This window comes from Nipponia nippon, unplaced genomic scaffold (assembly GCF_047370975.1).
Source record: "Nipponia nippon isolate SJK-2023a ecotype South Korea unplaced genomic scaffold, ASM4737097v1 scaffold_6, whole genome shotgun sequence".
NCBI lineage: Eukaryota > Metazoa > Chordata > Aves > Pelecaniformes > Threskiornithidae > Nipponia > Nipponia nippon.
This window is the reverse complement of record NW_028262380.1, coordinates 3,252,547-3,273,470: the sequence shown is the minus strand read 5'-3', so window position 1 is coordinate 3,273,470 and position 20,924 is coordinate 3,252,547. Positions and strand designations below refer to the sequence as shown.

The window sequence follows — 20,924 nt, the reverse complement described above, 5'->3', positions numbered from 1 at the left end:
ACTATACTGCATGTGAAGAACAAACTCTCCCACTTTGATCATGTCTCTATTGGGGGGGGAGGGGAAAAAACAACCACCAAAAACACACTCATACCTTTCTTCCTTCTCTCCTTTTTTCTGCCAAAATGTCCACATTATCACTGCTGGATCAACTCTCCCTCTGTATGCTTGCTATGAGCCTCATGTGCCAGCTGGCGTGGCAGAGACCCAAGAGCTTCCAGAGCTTCATGGATCTGTGGATCTCCAGCGCTCTGGAAGGCACTTTTCAACACCCATTCCTATACCGGATTCCTATACCTTACCCCTTCCTATACTGGATCTGGTCAGCACTCACTTCCCACTGCACCCGGTCCCCGTCCTTCCACTGCTCTCCCTCCATCTCACCGAGGACCTGGATTTGCTGTGAGGCTCCTTGCAGATCATTACCTTCTGTTCGCCTCTTACCTTGATCACAGCGATCATTTCCATGACATCCAAAACATTAATCGTGCCAACTGCACAAGAGCCCAATCTTTTACCAGGTGAAACCCACAGCATCTTGAAAACTCTTTTAGACTTACAGCTGGAAGCAGACCTTGACTCTTGGGATCACAAATCCCTCTGGAGTCCTGGGATGCTGCTTGAGTAACTGCACTGTTCTGGCTGGTTGACAGATTACAGCCTTTGAAGGTTTATCATGCATTACTATTTTCAGCAAAGGGTGAGGACCCTTACAGTACTGTCCAGCAAGAAGATACTGAACCACCGTTTCTAGCTTTTATTGCAGTAACCCATTTAAGGGGACACTGAGACTAAGCGATATCGGCCTCCAGAGTAAGTAGCTTTTCTGAGAGCTTTGCCTAAGCAGCTTTCCCGGAGAGGAAACTGCGAGTTGCACGCCGTGCCATCTCTCCTCCAAATCAGATAAAGGACCAACTTGCTGACAAACGAATAATTTATAGGCAGCTTATTTGACTGCTAAGTGGAAGAGATCTCATTGCTAGTGAGGAAGACAGAGCAAGCACTGGACTCTCTTCAACCACTACCTGCTACCCGTTGTTCCCTGTTTGTGGCTGTTTCCTTAACATGCAGAAGGAGGAAAGGCATACCAGTTCCTCCGCCAAACGCTTTGAGGTTCATGGACCAAAGAAACCCTCCTTGTATAACATCCAGTTTTCGTGCTGTTAGCGCAGGTTCTACAGGAAGCGAAAAGAGACTTTACAGTATATAATTTGGCATAGAGCAGATGGATCTCTAGGATTCCTCCCCCCCCCCCCCCCCACTGTTTAGACACAAAATAAAAAAAAAAATACCTTTAGAAAGACAGAATAAGTGTTCTTACCAGTCCTCATCCCCTCCAAATCAGAGTAGGAGGAGTTTTCTGCAAGCTTTTCAACTTGTACTTCCTTAGGAGAAATTAATTTTCAGGGAAGTATACACACTTGAAAACCGATGCTTAAACTGAAACTACACGGTAGTCCCCCTCAGCCTCCAGAAATGCACTGTTTATGTATGAATAGTGGATATAAATGCCAAACAGATAATGAAAAGCTCTTCTGAGAGGCACACAAATCTCGATGTTCACATAATGCTACACATAATAAAATAACTCAACAATCGACATTTTAAAACTTGGTGCCTATTCTTACATGATCAAATACCAAATCAAAGAGCCAAAACTTTAGGGTCTTAGTTCTCAAAAGCTTCGACAGGACCTTTGGGATCACTAGCTGATCCTCCATTTCTGTAGCTCTGAAGATCCAGACCATTTTTATTGAGGCACTTAAATGCAAAACCGAAAGCCTCAATGAAATTGCCCTAGTTTGGAAACCAGGCACAGCTGTGCTTGAGCAATACAGACCTCGTTTTAATGTAACAGCGAACAAACACCAGTCCCCACTCCTGCTACGGCCTTTTATTTCACAACAGTTAAAGGCTTGCTCGCTGGAGGACTGGTAGTTTCTCTCCTGTTCCAAGCTATGTTTCGAGAGCAGTCCACTCTGCAATGGATTTGCAGGCAGCATGCCCTGTTCAACGCTGCTTTTCAGTAGAGAAGAGTGATGACTGCGAGCTCTGCATCTGCACAGTCTCCTTAGCACGGCAAAGCGAGGCTGAGGGAGTAAAATGTACAAAAATCCCTGTGCACAGGGGAAAAAAAAAAAAAAAAAAAAAGCTCTTGTGTGAGCAATCTGCAAGGCTTTGTATGAAGACACTGTTTTGCAACATCAGAGGAAGTTCGCTCTCATTGATAAGGTGGCAGTTGGTAAACCATCTCACCACTAAAAAACTCCAAGAGTGAAAGGGAAATCCCCAGGGTAAAGCAGAGATGAAGCAAATGCCAATTATAAAGGACCTTCCTCACATGCGTAGCCAATCAGGTCATCAGAACACTGGAAAGGAAACTTGAATTTAAAAATATATTATCTGGTTTGCAACACTGGAGCCAAGGGGCAACCACATTTTATTTATATGTGCATACAAATACATTTAAATAGAACCAGGGGGTTATTTTTCCTCAAGAATATGCAAGATTTTAGCCCCCATAACTCCCTTGAAGGCACAGTTCCCACTTGTACAGCACTGTGTAGAGTTGCCCAAAAAATTGGAAAGAAATATCAGTTTGCCTATAAAACAAAGTAGGTTTTCATCTGACTCAAGAATTTATTATTTCCACTAGACTCCATATCTCAAAATACTTGGGGGGGGTGGTGTCTAAAAGGGTTAACGGTACCAGTGACTTTATCAAAGACCAACACTGGGGAATTTCTAGAAGATCTGCACACTGCAACACGATTTTCTCTCCTCCTGAATCTATTTGGCTTCCCTCAGCATCTGACAAACTTTTAGATGGTATTTAATGGCGCAGGAATCACCTCTTGCTGTTGACTAGGATCCAGCTATTAGTTTAAGGCTGTCGCTGAAACGCTGAAAGGAAACTCTCCTTTACACAAAGCGAATCTCAACATTCACAGAAGTTAGCACAGTTTTGGTAGCACTTCTTGGGAGAGAGACTGAAAAAAAGGTTCAGCTGAAATTTAGCTAACAAAGCTGGCTGCACTTTTTTGGAGACTAGAATCACTTCAATTCTCTTGTAAATACACTAATTAAATTTATTCAAAATGAAATTATATAAAGCATAGCCACCAAATTTATGAGTTCAAATCTTTGAATGTGCAGCAAGTGAAACAATAAACAATTAATGCAGTTATGTCACTACTTTTCCTGGAGGCAGTAAGGCTTCATCAGTGGTCTTAATGCCTTTCCTGTAGTGCATAAGAAAGAAATAAGAACTAGCGGACTTGCTACTGTCACCATACCTGCAGAAATACTCTGATGTACTGGAAAAGGAAGGGAAAAAAAAAATGAAGCTGACAACCGTAACATTTCTCAGGCAAACTTCAGTGACAAACTCTAAATTTCTTGTGCCTTATGGGATTATATAAGCTACAGAAACGTCAGTAATCAAACTGCCTCCAAAACTCATACAAGCAACTACCCTCTGGTTTTTATCTCATGACTGTCGGTCACTACTTGAGCTACCTTTCATGATTTTGCCTTTCCATTTCTTAACTTATATGGGGGAATAGTATCATCACATCTGTGGTCCACAAGGGCTTACTCGTGACAAAACGTTACTTGTGGAAATGAAGAACCCTTTCTCCGGAGGAACGTATAAATGACATTTTATCCTATGTATTCTATAAAAAAAACACAATAAATCCAATGATCTCTTTATTGCTTATAGGGGCCTAGAAGAGAAGCAGTATCTTTTACATCATACAATCAGTCTGTAACAAGATTTGAAAGATAAGACCGTATGATCATAAAGACAGGCTATGCTTACATGCACAGTAATCAAGTCTCTATTCATTCCATTTGTTTCCCCTCCTATCACCCAGTCAAGACTAAAACACTGAAGTCTTGTTATTACCATGCTCCCTGTAATGCTGCTTTCTCTGCTGACTGAGGCAGGAACTCGAGCAACGCAGCCTAAACATGTACAAGTCTTGAATTGTTGTTTCCTGTTAAAGACTCGGATGAAGACAAAGACTTAAAATTACCAGAAGACAGTTGAGGATGGACATTAAATATTGTCAGACACGTTTACTTTGATCCATGCTCAAAATGCTCAGTGGTTAATGGATTGTCAACCTCGGACCCAAGCAAAAAAACAAAATATTGAAAACACTTTCCCCTGAGTAGCAGAATAATGTTTGTGATGTAGCCTGGTGGGTTGGCTTGCTGCCCTGATAAAGACTACTGGGAAAAACAAACAAACGAACCAAGCAATAAAAGGTTAAAATTACAGAATTTAAGTAGCCAAGGAAGTTATTGCCTAAAGTGAATAGCAAGCTAGATTCAGGCATCTGAGCAATTTTCAAAAGTCTAGTCAGTACTCCTGTGGGCTGTTGAGCACAAAATTTAAAAAATACAATAAAAAAGCCAAAGTCTAGTTTATATTCCTCATTTTCACTGAGCCTTGTGAACTGGAAGTGTTTTAGTGCAAACTTTACTAGGAACACTGAAAACTAAAATAAAGACAAGTAAGATTTTCCTCATTCAACCAAAATAAATTACTCAGCCCTAAATTGAAGAGAAGTGGGTTAAAAAAAAGTTAAATATGTTAATAAGCACTTTCTGTGTGAAGAGACCTCTAGTTAGAATTTCACTCTTATTTTCTACTCAACTTTTCAACCATGCCTGACTGGTCCTGATTAGCCAGCTGCACTGCTAAACCCCAGGCCAAACCTGTAGGCAATCAACAGGATAACATCTTTGTCCTGGGCTACAGCTTCTTTTGAGCAGGTTGGCCAAGTTCAACTGCAATTTGCTTAGCAATTCACCTGCCGTGCTGGCTACCACTCTGGAAGGAACTGAAATTCTGTTCATTAGCCTCCTCTAAAGGAGGTGACATTTAAACAATGCTAGCGTCCAGCCAGTGTGCCCTCCTAATTCCCCCCAGAGTACTGGAGTCGTTTGGTTCATTTCAACCAACTCGTCAGGGTTTCAAGGATACGGAATTCCCAGAATCTTGGGAAAAAAATATTAGGGAACTGGGTGGAGACAAAACACTTAAAAGAATACACCACTGGAGGGAAACTGCCACCTGAGTTACCTGGTATGCCAAGCCCCCTGGCAAGCAGGATGGGCAACAGACATGTGCTTAGAGGCAGCCAGAGCTTGTCTCACCTCTTTCTGAGCTGGAAGTATGAGGGGGAGAAATTGGCAACGCTTAGGAGAACAGCAGAGTGGTCGCAGGGACCGCGAGGCAGAAGCCGGTGCTACTGAAGCGTGTGGGCAGGGGAAAAGCGGTAGATACGGATCCACAGGAAGCCGGGGTGATAGTTCTGCTGTTAGGAAACAGCTTGGCTAAGCACAGGAGCACCCCCGACAAGCTGAGATCAGCTATCCAACCTCAGCGTTCACACTTTGACCACTACCAGGTACTTTTAAATTTGTACATCTTTCTCAGAAGCGTAGCTGTGGAATAATTGGTCCCCTGGAAGTTTATTCAACTTGCTTTACAAGTCAAAGTCTCAGACCATGCTACACATCCTGATGTTGTGGTACTGACATTCTCCTCATCCATTTCAGTTTTTGAAATTCAGGAGCCTTCTAGTGATGAAAAGGAAACAGAGTTCAGAAGATAAAGGATTTGGGGGGCAGGGATAACCCCAGAGGTAAATGTACATTCTACAAAAGGTCTCATGGATACAATCTGTGTGTGTAATGTATGGAAAAAGATTTTTAAAATTGCTTCCTCCTGCCTTCATGCCCCCAACAGAAAAAAGGGAAAATTGTCCTTTCCACTTTTAAAATGTTATCAGCCACACTCTCCACTTACACAACCTGCGATTAGAACAAATTAAAGTAAATCTGCTCGCTGCAAACCAGAGACGCAAATTTCCGTGCACATTTAAGTATCCCAAAAAATTCACACTGAAAGCTGGGGGCTGTGCTCCCCTGGGACGGCAATTAGTCAGCAGAGGGTTGTGCAGAGCGCTTTGGTCCTTGCCTCCAGAAGCACATTGCAAAGCTACCGCACAACTCGCTCAAGCACCAGAGAGCATGAAACTCGTTCCTAGTTCTTAGCCAGTAGCACTGATGCCCAGAACACACAAAGCAGCTTTGAAATAAGTTTGCCTCCCTCGGTGATGAAAGTATTCAACAAAAGCATTTCAATTGCATAGTACCTGTTTTTCTGGGTCGCTCCTCCTAACACACACATTCGCATGTATAGTTTAGAAATCTTTATTTGTGAAGCACATGTAAATTTGTATAATTAGAATAAAATCGTATAATTTTACACAACAGTTGCAAAAGCGGTTGCTGATGTCTTTCACTTTCTGCCCTGTTGCATACAGCTGGCAGGCAGGCAGGCAGCACTAATGAGCATAATGGAACAGGGGTGAGGTTGCGAAATCTCCTCCGTTAAGAGCTGCTCAGAGCTTGGCTGGATGAGGTCCTGAGCAACCCGCTCTAACTGGAGATGGGTGTGAGCAGGAGGACAGAGCAGATGGCCTCCAGAGGTCCCTTCCAACCATGTTATTCTATGATTCTGTGATAACCAAACTTTTCCTGTCAGACACCAAGCGAGCAACCCCCAAAATTTCTCTTGCAACTAGGTACAACTCCTTCCTTCATATGCCTGCACTTAAACAGCTCCCAGACGAACTAAGGGCCAACTTTCTCAGCGATGTTTGCCAACATAACCAATTGCCCAAACAATCTGTCACTATGGCATACAGCAGTAGCAGATCCGCTACCAGGAGCTGGGGTGGCATTTTGTCCTAGACTCGACCATGGGCGGGTGCTTGCTGTTACATGTGTGTATTGATGTTTGGAGCAGTTTTCACTTCTGTCAAGCACTCAGGGGAACAAAGCTGGGATCTACAGTTGAAATAACTGAGTATTAGTGTAATTCAAACAAAATGGAGCAAAAAAAAAAACCCCAAACAAATAAAAGATGTATGCAATAGTAATGAAAGCCAAAGGGAGTTCTGCTGATCACAGAACTTGCATAGAAGCAAACTCAAAGACAAACCTGGTTCAAAATTTCCATCTATAAATACAACCAATCCCACCTGTCGTTCTTCTTCAAGACGTATTCTCTCCTCTTCTTTCCGCCTTTCCTCCTCTCTTTTTGACTCAAGTTTTTTCCGTTCTTCTCGCTCTGCTTCTTCAGCCTAAAAAAAAAAAACCAAAACATTATGCAAGCCAGGCCTTACTCTTCCTGAATATATATTTTTTTAATTTCATATTGTGATACCATGGAGGGGCTTGTTACTGTCTTCGTAGATGCATGTTCAGAAACAAACAGTAAAGAGAATAAGAAAAATAAGTCATTAACTTCCCCCTCCACCTCCCCAATCTTCAGCATACTTAACATTGTGATAAGCTTAGAAATTACCGTTCTCACTTGCATTATCCGTACCTCAATAAGGGTTTAAGCTTGGTAAATGCATATGAGCTCATTACTATAGTGATATTAAGTAATATTGTGTCATGGCATTCCATTTCTCCTCACTTAAAATTTAGTTAGAATGGACTCTAAGGAAAGGAAACAAGGAGAAGGGACTATAAACTTTGTAAAACCAAGTACATTCAAATTTATCATTCACCTGGGCAGAATCTCTTAAAGAAGAAACTGCATTGGTCTCTTCAAACCATTTTACTATTCGTTTTTAAACCAGACCTAGTAAAGAGATTGTTGCAAAATGGTAAATAAAAAGGGTGCTTAGTGTATCATTTAGAGATTTTTTTTAAATATGTTCTTCAGTCTCTTCAGTATACTTAAATTTGAAAATATATTAAGAGAATAAGCAGAAGACATTCAAACAGAGGATCTGTGGCTTTGAATGTTTCTGCAGAAAAGACCTAACCAAGGAATTTATCTGTCTACATGGGAAAATAAAAATCAGCATGTTTTAAAATGAAACAAAAGATTCCTCACTCCACCAACCGATGCTTATCTAGCTTCATTCAACCTTGCTCAAATTTTCCACAAAAAAAAAGAGGCTAATTAAATAGAATGAGTATGGAAAGTAATGACAAAATGGTTAATGCATAGAGTTAGTGAGAAAAGCATCGTAATGGAAGTTTATATATAACATAATAATAAAGTTTATTACCAACTGCCCTATCTACAGGGCATTCCACTACAGTGTAAAGCAGAAAGTGGATTTAAGCCTCCAGTGACACTAAAATTCAGGATGGGATTTCACTGGCTTTGTTTGGACCCTCTACACATTAGAAATGTTAGCAGTTTCATAAACCCTATCTTTTTGTAAGATCTGTGAAGTCCACCGTGCACTCCAGCCTCTGTGATGCAAAGGCTGTTTAAGTTTTATCTACTTCTTGCAACGCCATGTTCCAAGTTACAGAACAATACAGAGCTTGCAAAAAAATATAATCGAACAACTAAAAGGACTTAATGTATAACTTGCTGCCGTCCACGAGCACACTTCAGAAAGTTTCAAAAAGCCTGTTGTTTCCCTGGAATTAACAGCAAAATGCTCGGCAAAACTGAAAAAATGCAATAGTATTTAAGTAAGTACTTTAACACACAGAATTTAAGAAAGAACAACTGAAAAGCTACAGTGTGTTTGCTCCATATACTTGGTCTCTGTTTAAGGGCCAAGCTTCAACCAAAATCTGACTGCATCACAGATTTCAGTGGATTACAGGGTCTGCTTTTCATCTCCCCCAGTCCATAAAAACAACAAACATGGCTAAACATAGATAAACCCCTACAAAGCTTTTGCATGATGAGAGCACATAAACGCTACTCAGAACTGCCCACAGTTTTGGTCACAGACCCAGCGTTACAACAATGTTCTGTGGGCTTGAGTGTATTTTTAAGGGGAGACAGTACTGACATTAAGCTGCAAACCAGTGGAAACATCCAGTAAAGAGCATTCAAGGGTTTAACTCCCCTGTCCTCCCCACGAGAATACCAGAGAAGCTAATGGAAAGAAAACGAGACACCATTTTCCATGGTCCTCTTGGGATATGACATAAAAAGCTGAATTTACATTTTTAAAACCAAAACACAAGCGTTGCAATGATGACACTGCCTTTGCCTTGCTGGGGTGTCTGTCATCACCAGGTCTTTGCTGAGCGCTGCTATTCAGGCTCTGCTCTGGGCTCTATACGTGGCAGGAAATGCTTACCTCTCTCTGTGCTTTTCTGGCTTGTTTCTCTTCTAATTTCCTCTGCTTCTTTGCTCCGATTTTCCCAGACACCTGAAATTCTGGCACCTCCTCAGCATCATCGTCCTCTGCAACATTGCGTAAATGACACATTTTAAATCGCCTGTAAAAAAATCCCTTCGAGAAACTTTGCTGCTTCCTAGGAAAGCAGCAGCAGATGAAAAGGAGACACACATACATTTCAGACAAGACCTATTAGATGGAAAAAGGCAAAAAAAAAAAAATCACACAAGACTGCCAAAGCCACAGAGTAGAAGTAACAAGGCAAACACACTCAAGTGAAGTCAGAAGTAAAAATTTACTTGATCTTTTGAAGGAAGGCCTTTCATAAACATTTCCTGCTTTCCACAATTAAAAGATATACTTTCTCTTATATATAAAATGTGCTAATAGTTGTCATATAACTGCTCAGCACTCACCGGCAGAGACTTTCTTCCCAGTTACCTTTAAGCTCAGCACAACAGACATCCATTCAAAAGTGGGGTTCAGAGGCATGCCACTCATCCACTAGTTCTAGCCTGATATAACTAACCTTTAAGGAAGGAGGGAAAAAAAAAAAAAATTCCTGCAATGCAAATCATGGGCTCGACTGCAACAAAACTACATGTAAATAGTTCCCTGTTGTACGACAATTGGTTGTTCATAAAGATGATTTCTGCAACTGTGAAATATGAAAGCGTCATGCTCAAATGGTGTGCAAATGCATTATATTTCTGCTCGCCCAGGGGCTAAGTAAGACTGAAGAGCTTTTAAAGACTGCCATTTCCTCCCCGCTCCACCTCAACCACTGTCTCATGAACATCTGGCCACTTTATTTGCTAATCGAAATTAGCCCTTGATCCTACAACACAAGTACTGGGGATTGACCTCAACACTTAGAGAAATCATTAGCTCACTTCATGAAACACTACACAATATGTAGAGATTCATGCATCTGAATCAGATGGCAGAATCAAAATGAAAGATCTTTATCACATGGATCCCTTTTTTGGGTAAAGTAATTTATACTTTGAGCATCCACAGTGCTGTTATGCTTGATGCTGACTTCAGATCCACACACTTGAAGTCTGCTGAGTAGTTGGAAGAACAGCACTGCCAGCTCCTGCGATTTTCCCCGAAATGCAGTGTTCATTTCAGGAGGGAGAAGGGGAGAAGCATGCAGGGGAAGTTCTTCCTCAGTTAAGTTTTAGCCCTCATCGTTGAGAGGGGAAAAAAAAAAAAAAACCACCAAACAACCGATTCTCCACTCACACAACCCCTGAGCCCTTGGTTTCTAAGACCAGGCTAGCAAGAAGAAAAAGCCTGTCGCGTTTGATAGCCTGTTTCAGGGGAGCCGGCAGCAGCCGTACCTGGCGCTGACTGTGCCGTGGCAGTCACCAGAACCGGTTGGGCAGGGCTGGCAGCAGGGTGTTTTCCATAGCGCGCTCTCTCCATAGAGCCTGGTCCCCTTTTTTGGGAACCCAAAAAAGCTGCTGTTAAAGGAGCACATGGATGAATGAGACTCACCCTTCTTTCATATGTAGAGTTAGGTTTGAAACACTCCTGTTTTACTAATTCCAATACACAGTATGGTACTATGGTTAAGCCACCGAGACACATCATCAGAAACAAATGTAATTGAGAGCTGTGTAGGTGGCTCTCAAACAACTTAGCTGTTTTCAGGACATGGAAGTTAATATGACGCAGGCTTGCTGAATTGGGCTTCAGAGAATTACTGTTATCTGACTACCGAGATGATCAAAAGGGTTCCCCTTTCCTACACCACAAACAAAGAGAGCAACAGGGGACACTCAGACTTGACACAGTTGCTTCTACGATTTTGCTGAAGTCTAAAATAACTTTATTTTTTAAATACTGGGCCAAGGGGAGTTCCAAACACAATGGGTGAGCAACCCAGCGTTAGCGGTTATTACTCCAAAATTAACAGTTCAATACTGGTATTATTCTTTAGAAAATTATTTCTGGAAAACAGCACAGGTCTAAAACATCATCTATGACACTATCCAACCCGAGGCTCTGAGTGCTTCTCAGATTTCATCTATATTAAGAGTACCTGAGCCAGAGGTCAGGCAGAAGTCTACAAAGGCTTTTAAAGCCTTTTTCCACTCCTGGATCAAACATGCCTTTGTTCAGTAGCATTTGCTTTCCTCCCGTTTGAAGCATTTGATGTGATCCCTTAAGTAGCACTTCCCCCAAGCTTTTTCTAGCACATGGAGTTACGTCCAACAAAAGACAGAGAGAGTGATGCAGACACAGCCCATGATTCAGCAGAGCATTAAAGGTCAGCAGTGCACTAAACCTGGGTGCAATTAGTATGTGCTAAATAAACCTGAGCATGCTGACAAGAATATAAGCACATGGTAAAAGGATGTGCTGAATTAATTGGTTATTGCAGCAGACTAGCTGCACCGAAAGCAGAGTGGATGCTGCACACAGCCAGTGAGATTTTTTTTTTTTTTTTTTTTTACTTTTTTTACATTTCAGCAGCTTTTAACAATGACTTTTCACGTATTCATAGTTGCCAACGCCAGTAGACCTCACGGGGGGTCAGTCCATGGGAACATGCACTCCATCTGCCCCTGTGCTTCAGATGTGATGCAAGACGTTCAGTTAATTGTGCTCACTTGTGAAAGCAGTTTATCATCACCCAAAGCCTGCGTGCATACTCAGTTGGGAAACCTAACAACAGACATCATCGTATAGTTGAAGCTGAAAATGTATTTTTGTATTTTTTGGTGCTCTCTACAGTTTTTTTTGATGTCTTGGAACACGGCAGTTCCAGGACGTACATAGGGTTGTGGCAGGAAAGGGAGAGAAGTTTAGTGCTCTAAACTTGACACAAGCAGTTTTTCAGTAGTGACTTTCCCTAACTGCTCACAGGACCACAGGACACCAAAGTCCTGCTCCCACTTCACCATACGGTGCCGAGAAAGAACACCAAACCTCAAGGCACACAGGACCTTCTTCACCCGAACTGCTTGGATGTGACATAACGGGACTGCTTTCAACCACGGCCACAACCCTACCAACACATTCTGGTCCATCTTTACAGAGTCCAGCATAACTATACCGACATTTCCAGAGCTTGCAAAGCATTCCCACCGGCTTCCAGCTCTAAGAGACAGAAAGCAGAGATAGTCTGACTTACAGTGACGCTTTCACATCACTTGACATACTCTGCTTCACACAAACATGGGTTTTGCTCAGCTGACCAGCTGAGAGGCAGCTTCAGGGAATCTTAGCTTTTCCTTAATGTTTTGAACAGATTGAGAGGCAGGACAACAGGAAACAGTTAACAGTCACACAGGTGTTTGAATCTCTTGAAATTTACAGACTACTTTTTAAAAATAGAATCATAGAATTGTTAAGGTTGGAAAAGACCCTTAAGATCATCAAGTCCAACCGTTAACCCAGCACTGCCAAGTCCACCACTAAACCATGTCCTCAAGCACCATGTCTATCCGTCCTTTAAATACCTCCAGGGATGGAGACTCATCCCCTTCCCTGGGCAGCCTGGGCCAGTGCCTGACCACTATTTTGGTGAAGAAGTTTTTCCCAATACCCAACCCAAACCTGCCCTGGCGCAGCTTGAGGCCGTTGCCTCTCGTCCCATTGCTTGTTCCTGGGGAGCAGAGACCGACCCCCCCGGCTCCAGCCTCCTTTCAGGCAGTTGCCGAGAGCGATGAGGGCTCCCCTCAGCCTCCTCTTCTCCAGGCTGAGCCCCCCCAGCTCCCCCAGCCGCTCCTCCCCAGCCTTGGGCTCCAGCCCCTGCCCCAGCCTCGCTGCCCTGCTCTGGCCACGCTCCAGCCCCTCCATGGCCGCCTTGGGCTGAGGGGCCCAGCGCTGAGCACAGCATTTGAGGGGCGGCCTCACCAGTGCCCAGTACAGGGGCACCATCACCTCCCTGCTCCTGCTGACCACACCATTCCTGATACAAGCCAGGGTGCCATTGGCCCTCTTGGCCACCTGGGCATACTGCTGGCTCATGTTCAGGTGGCTGTCAGCCAACACCCCCAGGTCCTTTTCCGCCAGACAGCTCTCCAGCCATTCCTCCCCACGCCTGCAGCGTTGCCTGGGGTTGTTGTGAAATACTTCCCAATACCTTTAGAAAGTGTGCTGGAGTGCAGATGTCCTCTATCAGGACAGGAATTTACCAGCAACTGTGTACAGAATATGCAAAAACTCCAAACGAAACAAGCTGCATTATGTATTTTAGTTGCCCTCGTCATCTATGTCAAAGGGTCCGTCTTGCTTCTTACTAAGTTTTGGAAGGGAAGCAAACGGATTCCCATCCACGAAAAAGGATGCAAGCTGCACGTGTGGCTACTCACAAAAAGTCCTTTGGGCACAGCTAGCTGCTTTATTTACTGTTTACGCACCACCTAACAAAAGCAGTAGGAGAAAGGGGGGGGAAAGATGGTAGGCAAAACAAACAGTCCATCCTGAAGGGCGAAGACATAGGCGTGTTATTAACGTTGACTAGATGTACACCAGCCACTGGAAAGGAATTGGTCCACCATATGGAAAGGTGTGGGCATTCATGAGTAACACAGACCTGCAGTGGTACAGTCATAACAATTTTTAATATTCTTTTAAAAAACTTGCTAGCTATCCGATTTAGGAACCGAAGGAGACATTGGTTTATTAATCTGAAGCCACAAAATCAGCCTACACAGAAAAAGGACAGTAAACAAAGGACATTAGCCCTTTTGAGCAGAAGTCAAGCGACCTGAAGTTTTTTCTTGAATAAAGCCATATGGCATAACTGAGAAACCACACACCTACCTCTTCCACACACCATCTGCGCTTGAAATGTCTCAAGGGCAGACACACATTGTGGATACTTTGATAACACTGAAGTCACTTTCTATATGAATAGTAGCAAGTCAAAATTAACTTTTAGTTCACTACTTAGGATATTAGTAGTCAAAGTTTAACTCTACTAGAAAGGTTTTCCTACTGATTAAGCATTAAAGTTATTGCAACTACTGCATCAACTAATATAGCTCTATTACCAGCTGTTTCACAAGAACAGCATAGGACGACATCAGCGTTTCTAAGTTTATACATTTTCCAGATCTTTTGGCACACCAGAGTATGGGGAGATGCAACGTTACACAAGAGGTAGACAGTATGCTCAGAAAAAGTGCTTCTTATTTTGGCAAATTTCAGCACGAACACGTTCTTCTCTTTCAGTTATGCACAGTACCCATCACTGAATGGTGATATAAAAACATAGTTATTTTTAATATTATTTTCCCCCAAAACTATCAGAAAACACTCGTGCAAGATTTATTTTTAGATGTAAGATTTGAATGCTGGACTTAGATGCTACACAAAGCAATAATGGGCATTTTAAAATGCCCAAATATTGTATTTTTTTAAACTTCTAAAACCTTTTTTTGTTTGTTTTGTGCTTTCTTCCTCAATAGTTATGAACATGTATAAAGGAAAACATGAGATTCTGATCTCCAAGTCTTGCCAAGCAAAAGAAGAGAGGAATTATGATTTAATTTATGTTGGAACTGTTAACTTCTTGTTATCATTTTTTATTTTACAAGCTACAGCACTCAGTCAAAAGCTGTTGGCTTTATCATTATCAATTCTGTGGAAGCAAAGTAAATTTAACCCAATGTTCACTGTACTGGATGTTCCTACACCTGTGCTCAGACGTACTGGGCTAAAAGCTCAGAGAAAAGGGACGCAGATGTTGGGATATTTAACCTTTTGGAGTTATACGCTGCTGCCAAAAGTAGAGAGCCTGTAGTTCGTTCCAGTTAGGAATAAAGGCCGCTGACAAAACCAGATTATTTCTTTGAGGCAGTCTTTACTTCCTGTTTGTTAAGAAAAAAATCAAAACACAACAATCCACACAAAATCCCGTTTTTTGGCAACACTTTTTGCACCAAGTCAGAGAGGTCATTTGTTTGTAGGATGCAGAAGTGAGCATCTTTCAAAATTAAAACCTTGAAAATATTCCCTGGCAATGTACTGGGCTGCTTAGGCTCTCCTGGCACGTCCTTCTCTCTTGCCTCCTTCCTTCCTCTGTGGGGCTCAGCCTCACCCACAGCACCCACCAAAGCCTTCCACCCAGAGGGTTGTGCCCAGTGGCCTCTGTTCTGCTTGGCAGTTTGGAGATGGCTATCGTTTCTGAGAGAAGTCTGTTTCTTTGCCGTGACACCCACCAGTTTCAGCCAACAAAAATGCTGCCCTCCCCCCAAATCAACAGCAGCAGGTTTTGGTCTAAGACACCGCTCCAAGTGACAGAAAACCTGGTCTGCAAAACCCGCGTCCTACTCACCGACTGACCGAACCACCCTGGAAAAGGCACTTTGCCTGCGCACACCTCTGTCTCTCCGCATCGCGTGCTGAGGCAGACAGGTCTTCTCAGTACATGTTTGTACAAAGTCACTGTCAGAAATGATGTACAACAGTCCTTCAAGCAAACAGACATTTGCCTCGGATCATCCTCCTCATTATTTTTACCACAGTGGGATCAAGACGACCCAACCGTACTTGCCATTATAAGTTCATCCCACAAGTTTCTTGTCACTTGATAGGAAATTACAGTACTAAAACTTTTATGCAAACACCAGATTGGCTAGGTCACTTTCTGCTCCAAGAAGCAAAAAATGTAGTGTCAAGAGAAGTACCTCCTTCACTGCAGAGCTCTTTGCAGCGTGCAGGGCCCAATGAGCAGGTTTGGAAGTGCAAGCTCAACTCCAGAACTGGACGACTGCTTTTTCTGCACATGCCCAGCAACCAAATAAAAGCTCTCGACAAAACATCTTTACATGTACCCAAAGGTGATCAAAGTCCAAGTGGATGCACTCAGAGCATCAGTCAGGCAAAAACAAGAGACAAAAGACACCCTCCTCAGTCAATAAATAAATGGGATCTGAAACTGGAAAATGACTAACACTATTTATTCACGCTACCCCAGGCCCCAAACAATCCTCAACCAGACTCCAGTTTATCCCCTTTCCCCCCCGCTTCCTTCCACTGCTTAGCTTGGCCTCTCCTGCCCTACATGATTAATGCCTGACATCCACACACATTTATGCCTTGCAGTGAGTTTATTTTCGTCTTGGCTGTAGCTAGCCCCACAAAGCCACTTCTGTCTGGGTTCAATTTAAATTAAGAAGCAACAGAGCTAATTAAGTCTGCTAGCTGGGATATCAGAAGGAACCTAACCACATGAATACAGAACTCTCCTTCCAGACTCTTTTTCCACGGGGAAAGGCATAGGCACCCTGCTACAATGTGCAGAGCAGATGTCCTCCGAGGCACACATGCTTTAACAAGTCGCCTGTGCTGCCTGAAAGACAGTAGTGTTATGACTAGAATTAAGTTGGGCAATATAAGCCAACCAAACCCATTTTTCTAAAGCCAGCCTGGAAGCCACGCTCATGGAACACAGCTCAGGGGTCTCAGTCATTTTGAGAATTACTTTGTCACCAAATGAAAAATACCTCCCAGCAATCTTTGGTCACCAGAGGATATTAATAGATGTTGATATTCTCATAACAGATGACCTCCTTTGAGTACTCAACTAACCACTGAAAAACATTACTCAGGCAAGCGTAGGCGCCCGGCTAGCAGGCCTGCCCCCAGAGCACAGCGCAGCCCACATGGAACCCGTGAATAAGGAACCTACGTACACCGTGTGGGTTGCAATTCTGGTAGGAAAGTCGAGGCATTTAGCACTTCACCCTTTATTTTCTGTCTGTGCCAATCTGCAAGTAATTTAGGTGTCCTACCCCACCTCACCAAGCTAAAGGAAGAATTATAACCTGTTTTAGCTCCACCGGCAATGGGTAGAGATTTGAGTATTCAAAACAATCATTTGCTATCCTTACCTGTATTAAATGACTCCTCCTTACCCAGACTTGCAAGTAAATAAGAGAAAGATTTCAACTACAGAAGGGACAACAACTAAAAGCTATCAAGGTTCTGATCCTAGTGCCACAATTTGTTTGGTTTCCCCCACCCCCATACTCTGCGAGAGATTTGAGTACTGGCACAACACAACAACTTCACACAAGCAGCAGAAACTGTGGGCTACTATTTTGCCCTTGAAGCTTTCTTTCTCATTCTGGAATTGAAATCTGATTGTTAGATGGAAAACAGAAAACCCTCATGCTTAACCGCAGCTCCAAAGCCTGCAAGTGTTGCTTTGAGACCATTTCCTAGAGTCAGCAGAACTGGCTCCCGACGGGCAGAATACGTTGGTGATAACAGCAGTTCCTACCTGACTCCACTTTTACATCTGTAACGGTAACAGATACGGCCAGGGCATCCTCACGCCCTTCCCGAGTTCAGTGCTAGAAATCGTGCAGCGATGGGTTGGTGTTATGCCTGCACCGACCTGCGGCAGAAGTCAGTGACACGGATCAGGTAGCTTTGCCCAAAGCTAAACACAGGCCCTGAGTGGAAATTCCACACACAGAACGGAAACTTAGTAGTAAAACATTTCAAGAAATTTGACAATATTTTAACAATGAAAAAAAAAAATCCACTTCAGTTGCAGATGTTCAGAAGTCTTCTAAAGCAACAAGAACATTTACAAGTCAAGACTGAAGAAACCAGACTGGCTTGTTTTCAGTGTTTGTGTCTACATTGCCAAATAACTTTGCTCTTCAGCCCCGGGTGCCCCAACTGGTCCTGCATTGCCTGGGACCGTACATCACTGCAAGCATTCTGGGCTCTCTTTCCATGTGAGTCAACTCATTTTTGTAACACAAAACTCTGCTGTGGGGATAACTTGTTATTTCAAGAGGCTCAAACGGAGGCAGTAATTAGACAAAGCTGCTCTATATTGCAATGACACAGAGAAAACGCACAAAGGAGACAAATTCAAGAGGTGATTGCAGGCCTATGCCACATGCCCAGAGAGTGGGCTTCAAAACATGTAACACATCCTTCTCTAAGGGGAAAAAAAAAAAACAAAAACCCAAACCCCGCACTAATACAGGTAGCTCAGGGCCAGGCTAAGGGCTTCGCAGCACAGACACAGCCAGGCCATGACAGAGGGGGGCTAATCCCAAGTAATATGGCCATGAGTCGTTCACACCTTCACACTCGGGAGCCAGGGGCAGATGCTTCTCTCCACAGCTGTACGGCTGAAGTCTACGCTCGGTCTCCAAAGGCTTTGGTGTTACTGTTGTGCAGCAGTGCTTAAGCACTTGGAAAGACCATCCCAGAATATGAATAAAAACACACACAGAAGCACAAAACAGAAGACAGAGCAAGAAGTTGTCTTAATTTGAAAAAGAAATTAAAAAACTAAATAGAACAGGGATGTCATTTCAAAGAGAGCTTCACGCAAGAGCCGCAGCACTTGAGTCTGATGTACAGTAAGCTACAAAAGAATTATTTATAAAGCCCAATGACACAGATTCTTCTATTGCTAAAGCGACAAAGTAAGATAAGCCATTTGCTTTGACAGCTTCACTGTTGGCCTTTGGCATTCAAACTTTTGATGTCTGGAGTTTAAGGTGAAAGATTTTTAGATTCCATTTTCTTTCCAGGACATTGTCACACGAAAAGAAATAACAAAAGTTGAAAAGTTCAGACCTGTCAATTTTCCATTTGTGAAACTGTTGAACATAATTAGCTTGAACAGCACGTTTACCTCCTAACGTGAGCGCAAGACGTTTTCTACAAACTGCAAGACGAGAAGAGCTGAAGTAAGTGCAACTAGCCCCTAATCAAGGCATCACACGTGTGTGCTCACTGTTTCTCACCTACTGCAGACCAAGATGACACCCCGATCTCCACTGCAAACTCCAGTGAAGAAAGCCCACTTTCAGCAATACTTCAGCAGAAACCCTGAACACTTAACCCACAATCTGAAAGTAGAAGGAATCCAGTTAGGTGAATCATGGTGGTATCACCTCTTCAGCAATAAAGATAACAATGTGTGAAGTTTCACCAGAAAAGGGAGCGAGGCTTGCGGGGTGTAGAAAGATGTTATTTATCACCATATTCTTGCCTACAACCACACCACAGAAGTACAGCTATTAACTGTAGATCCAGCACAGGAACAGAGGACTCATTGTCAACAACTTGCTGCCAGCAAGTCAAAACGCTGCAGTCTGTGGTGATCTCCAGCTAATCAGCTTGATTCTGATCACCACCTGGATGGCTTCTCAGAAAGAAAACTCCAGTTTTTGCAGAGATTACATTGGGGAATTAATGCTTCCCACCAATTTGCAAGAAGCCAATACTTTACTACAGCTCGTTATTCTAGCGCAAGTTGCAGATTCTGTTTACCGAAATTTAACCTGCATGGCTAAGCAGGAAATACGAAAGGCGGTTTCTAGGAAGTAAGTGAAGAATATGCTGTGATGCACTGTTGGCACAAGAAACTGCCACAATTCACCACAGGAGGAGGCAGACACTTCAGTTAAAGGTAAGCGGTATCTAGAGACAAGTGATGACATACGCAGAGAAGCTGGACAGTCAAAGAGATTATAGTCAAGGTGTAAATAATTTGCAGTCAGCAAAGCTGAAAAACTTTCTTCAGGAGCCAACTGCACCCCCTCACCAACCTTAACATCTGCTGCTAAGGTCCATTTCAGTGTTTGCAAGATGAACTGAACCAAATGTTACCTTCCAGCCAGTCGTCCGCCTGCTGCGCTCTCCTCTGGGCCATCATCCGGTTTCCCATGTTCCTCCGGCGCCTTGGCATCCCATCTCCCCTCTCTTCAGTGTGGGGCCGAGGCCTGGCCACTGCTGCCGCCGCCGCCACATTTTGCTGGTGTTCCTCATCAGCTGCAAAAAAAATATAATCGATGAGAGATTTGCCATCTCTGTTTGCTGCAGTTGTCCTTCTGCCAGTGAACTTCTGCAATCAGAAGTGCAATACCAGTGCTGGTTTCCAAATGAGAGAATGCCTCCCCACTCTCGTGTCGTTTTTTTCCTGCATGGCAGCAGATACGTGCAAGTTCCTTTCCTACAATTAAGCGGGATCATGCACTGGAACTTTCTTATTTGCGCGCAGTGCTCTGTGCAGTGGAAGTTTTATCCTGACAGCAGTCTCTTTTGCGATAACATATTGATCATCGTAAAGAAAAAGCTATAGCTATGTGCTGCTAATGTTATTTGATCTGACAGAGCTTGCATACTTCAAAAAACCCCCCAAAATCACCATAGCACAAAACAAAGACACCCATCCCTCAAGTGCTCAAAAAACATTCTTATTTAATCTAAACTGATAATCTGTTTTTCCCTTCTGCCAGAAAACAATTCCCTTTACCTGGCAGGACTAGCAGTCTAATAATTTCTGAGTTGCCAAAAGGCAAGGACCCAGAATTATTTTTCTTCCCTTTTAAAGTATTTCAATTTTTTAGTATTTTTTTAATTTTTATTTTGTACTTGGGTAACTTAGAAGTAGATTCACCTGAATGCAAACCTCAGAGCACGTGTGTTTCAGAATGGAATATGTAAATCATTATACCTGAAACAAAACCTGAATAGCAAATAAGGACTACAAATTACAGCCATCATACACACAGGGTAACTTCATTCTGCCACGCTGACTTAAACTGCAAGTCTCCCACCAAACACATGTAGGGGAAGACAGGACACCAAAGGTCACTGCAGCTCTCACTCCCATCCTCTCTGCGTATGCTGCAGTTACTAATTAAGACCTGACAAATGAGGAATATCGTAAGGGAGGAGCAGTTGGGAGAGAGCATGGGAGCCAGCGACTGACGGGTGGGCTCATTT

At 43.1% G+C, this 20,924-nt stretch overlaps 1 protein-coding gene across 2 annotated transcripts in view; it reads right to left on the bottom strand.

Annotated features, from left to right (window-relative positions):
• The window catches only part of DDRGK1 (DDRGK domain containing 1), a 41,517-nt gene that overhangs the window by 15,106 nt on the left and 5,487 nt on the right, over positions 1 to 20,924 (bottom strand). For both annotated transcript variants that reach the window (XM_087736907.1, XM_087736908.1), the window contains exons 2-4: positions 19,806 to 19,967; positions 9,153 to 9,259; positions 7,065 to 7,166 (exon numbers count right to left, since the gene is read on the bottom strand). In XM_087736907.1, coding sequence (XP_087593033.1) covers positions 7,065 to 7,166; positions 9,153 to 9,259; positions 19,806 to 19,967 — 371 coding nt within the window. The remainder of the gene's footprint in view (positions 1 to 7,064; positions 7,167 to 9,152; positions 9,260 to 19,805; positions 19,968 to 20,924) is intronic.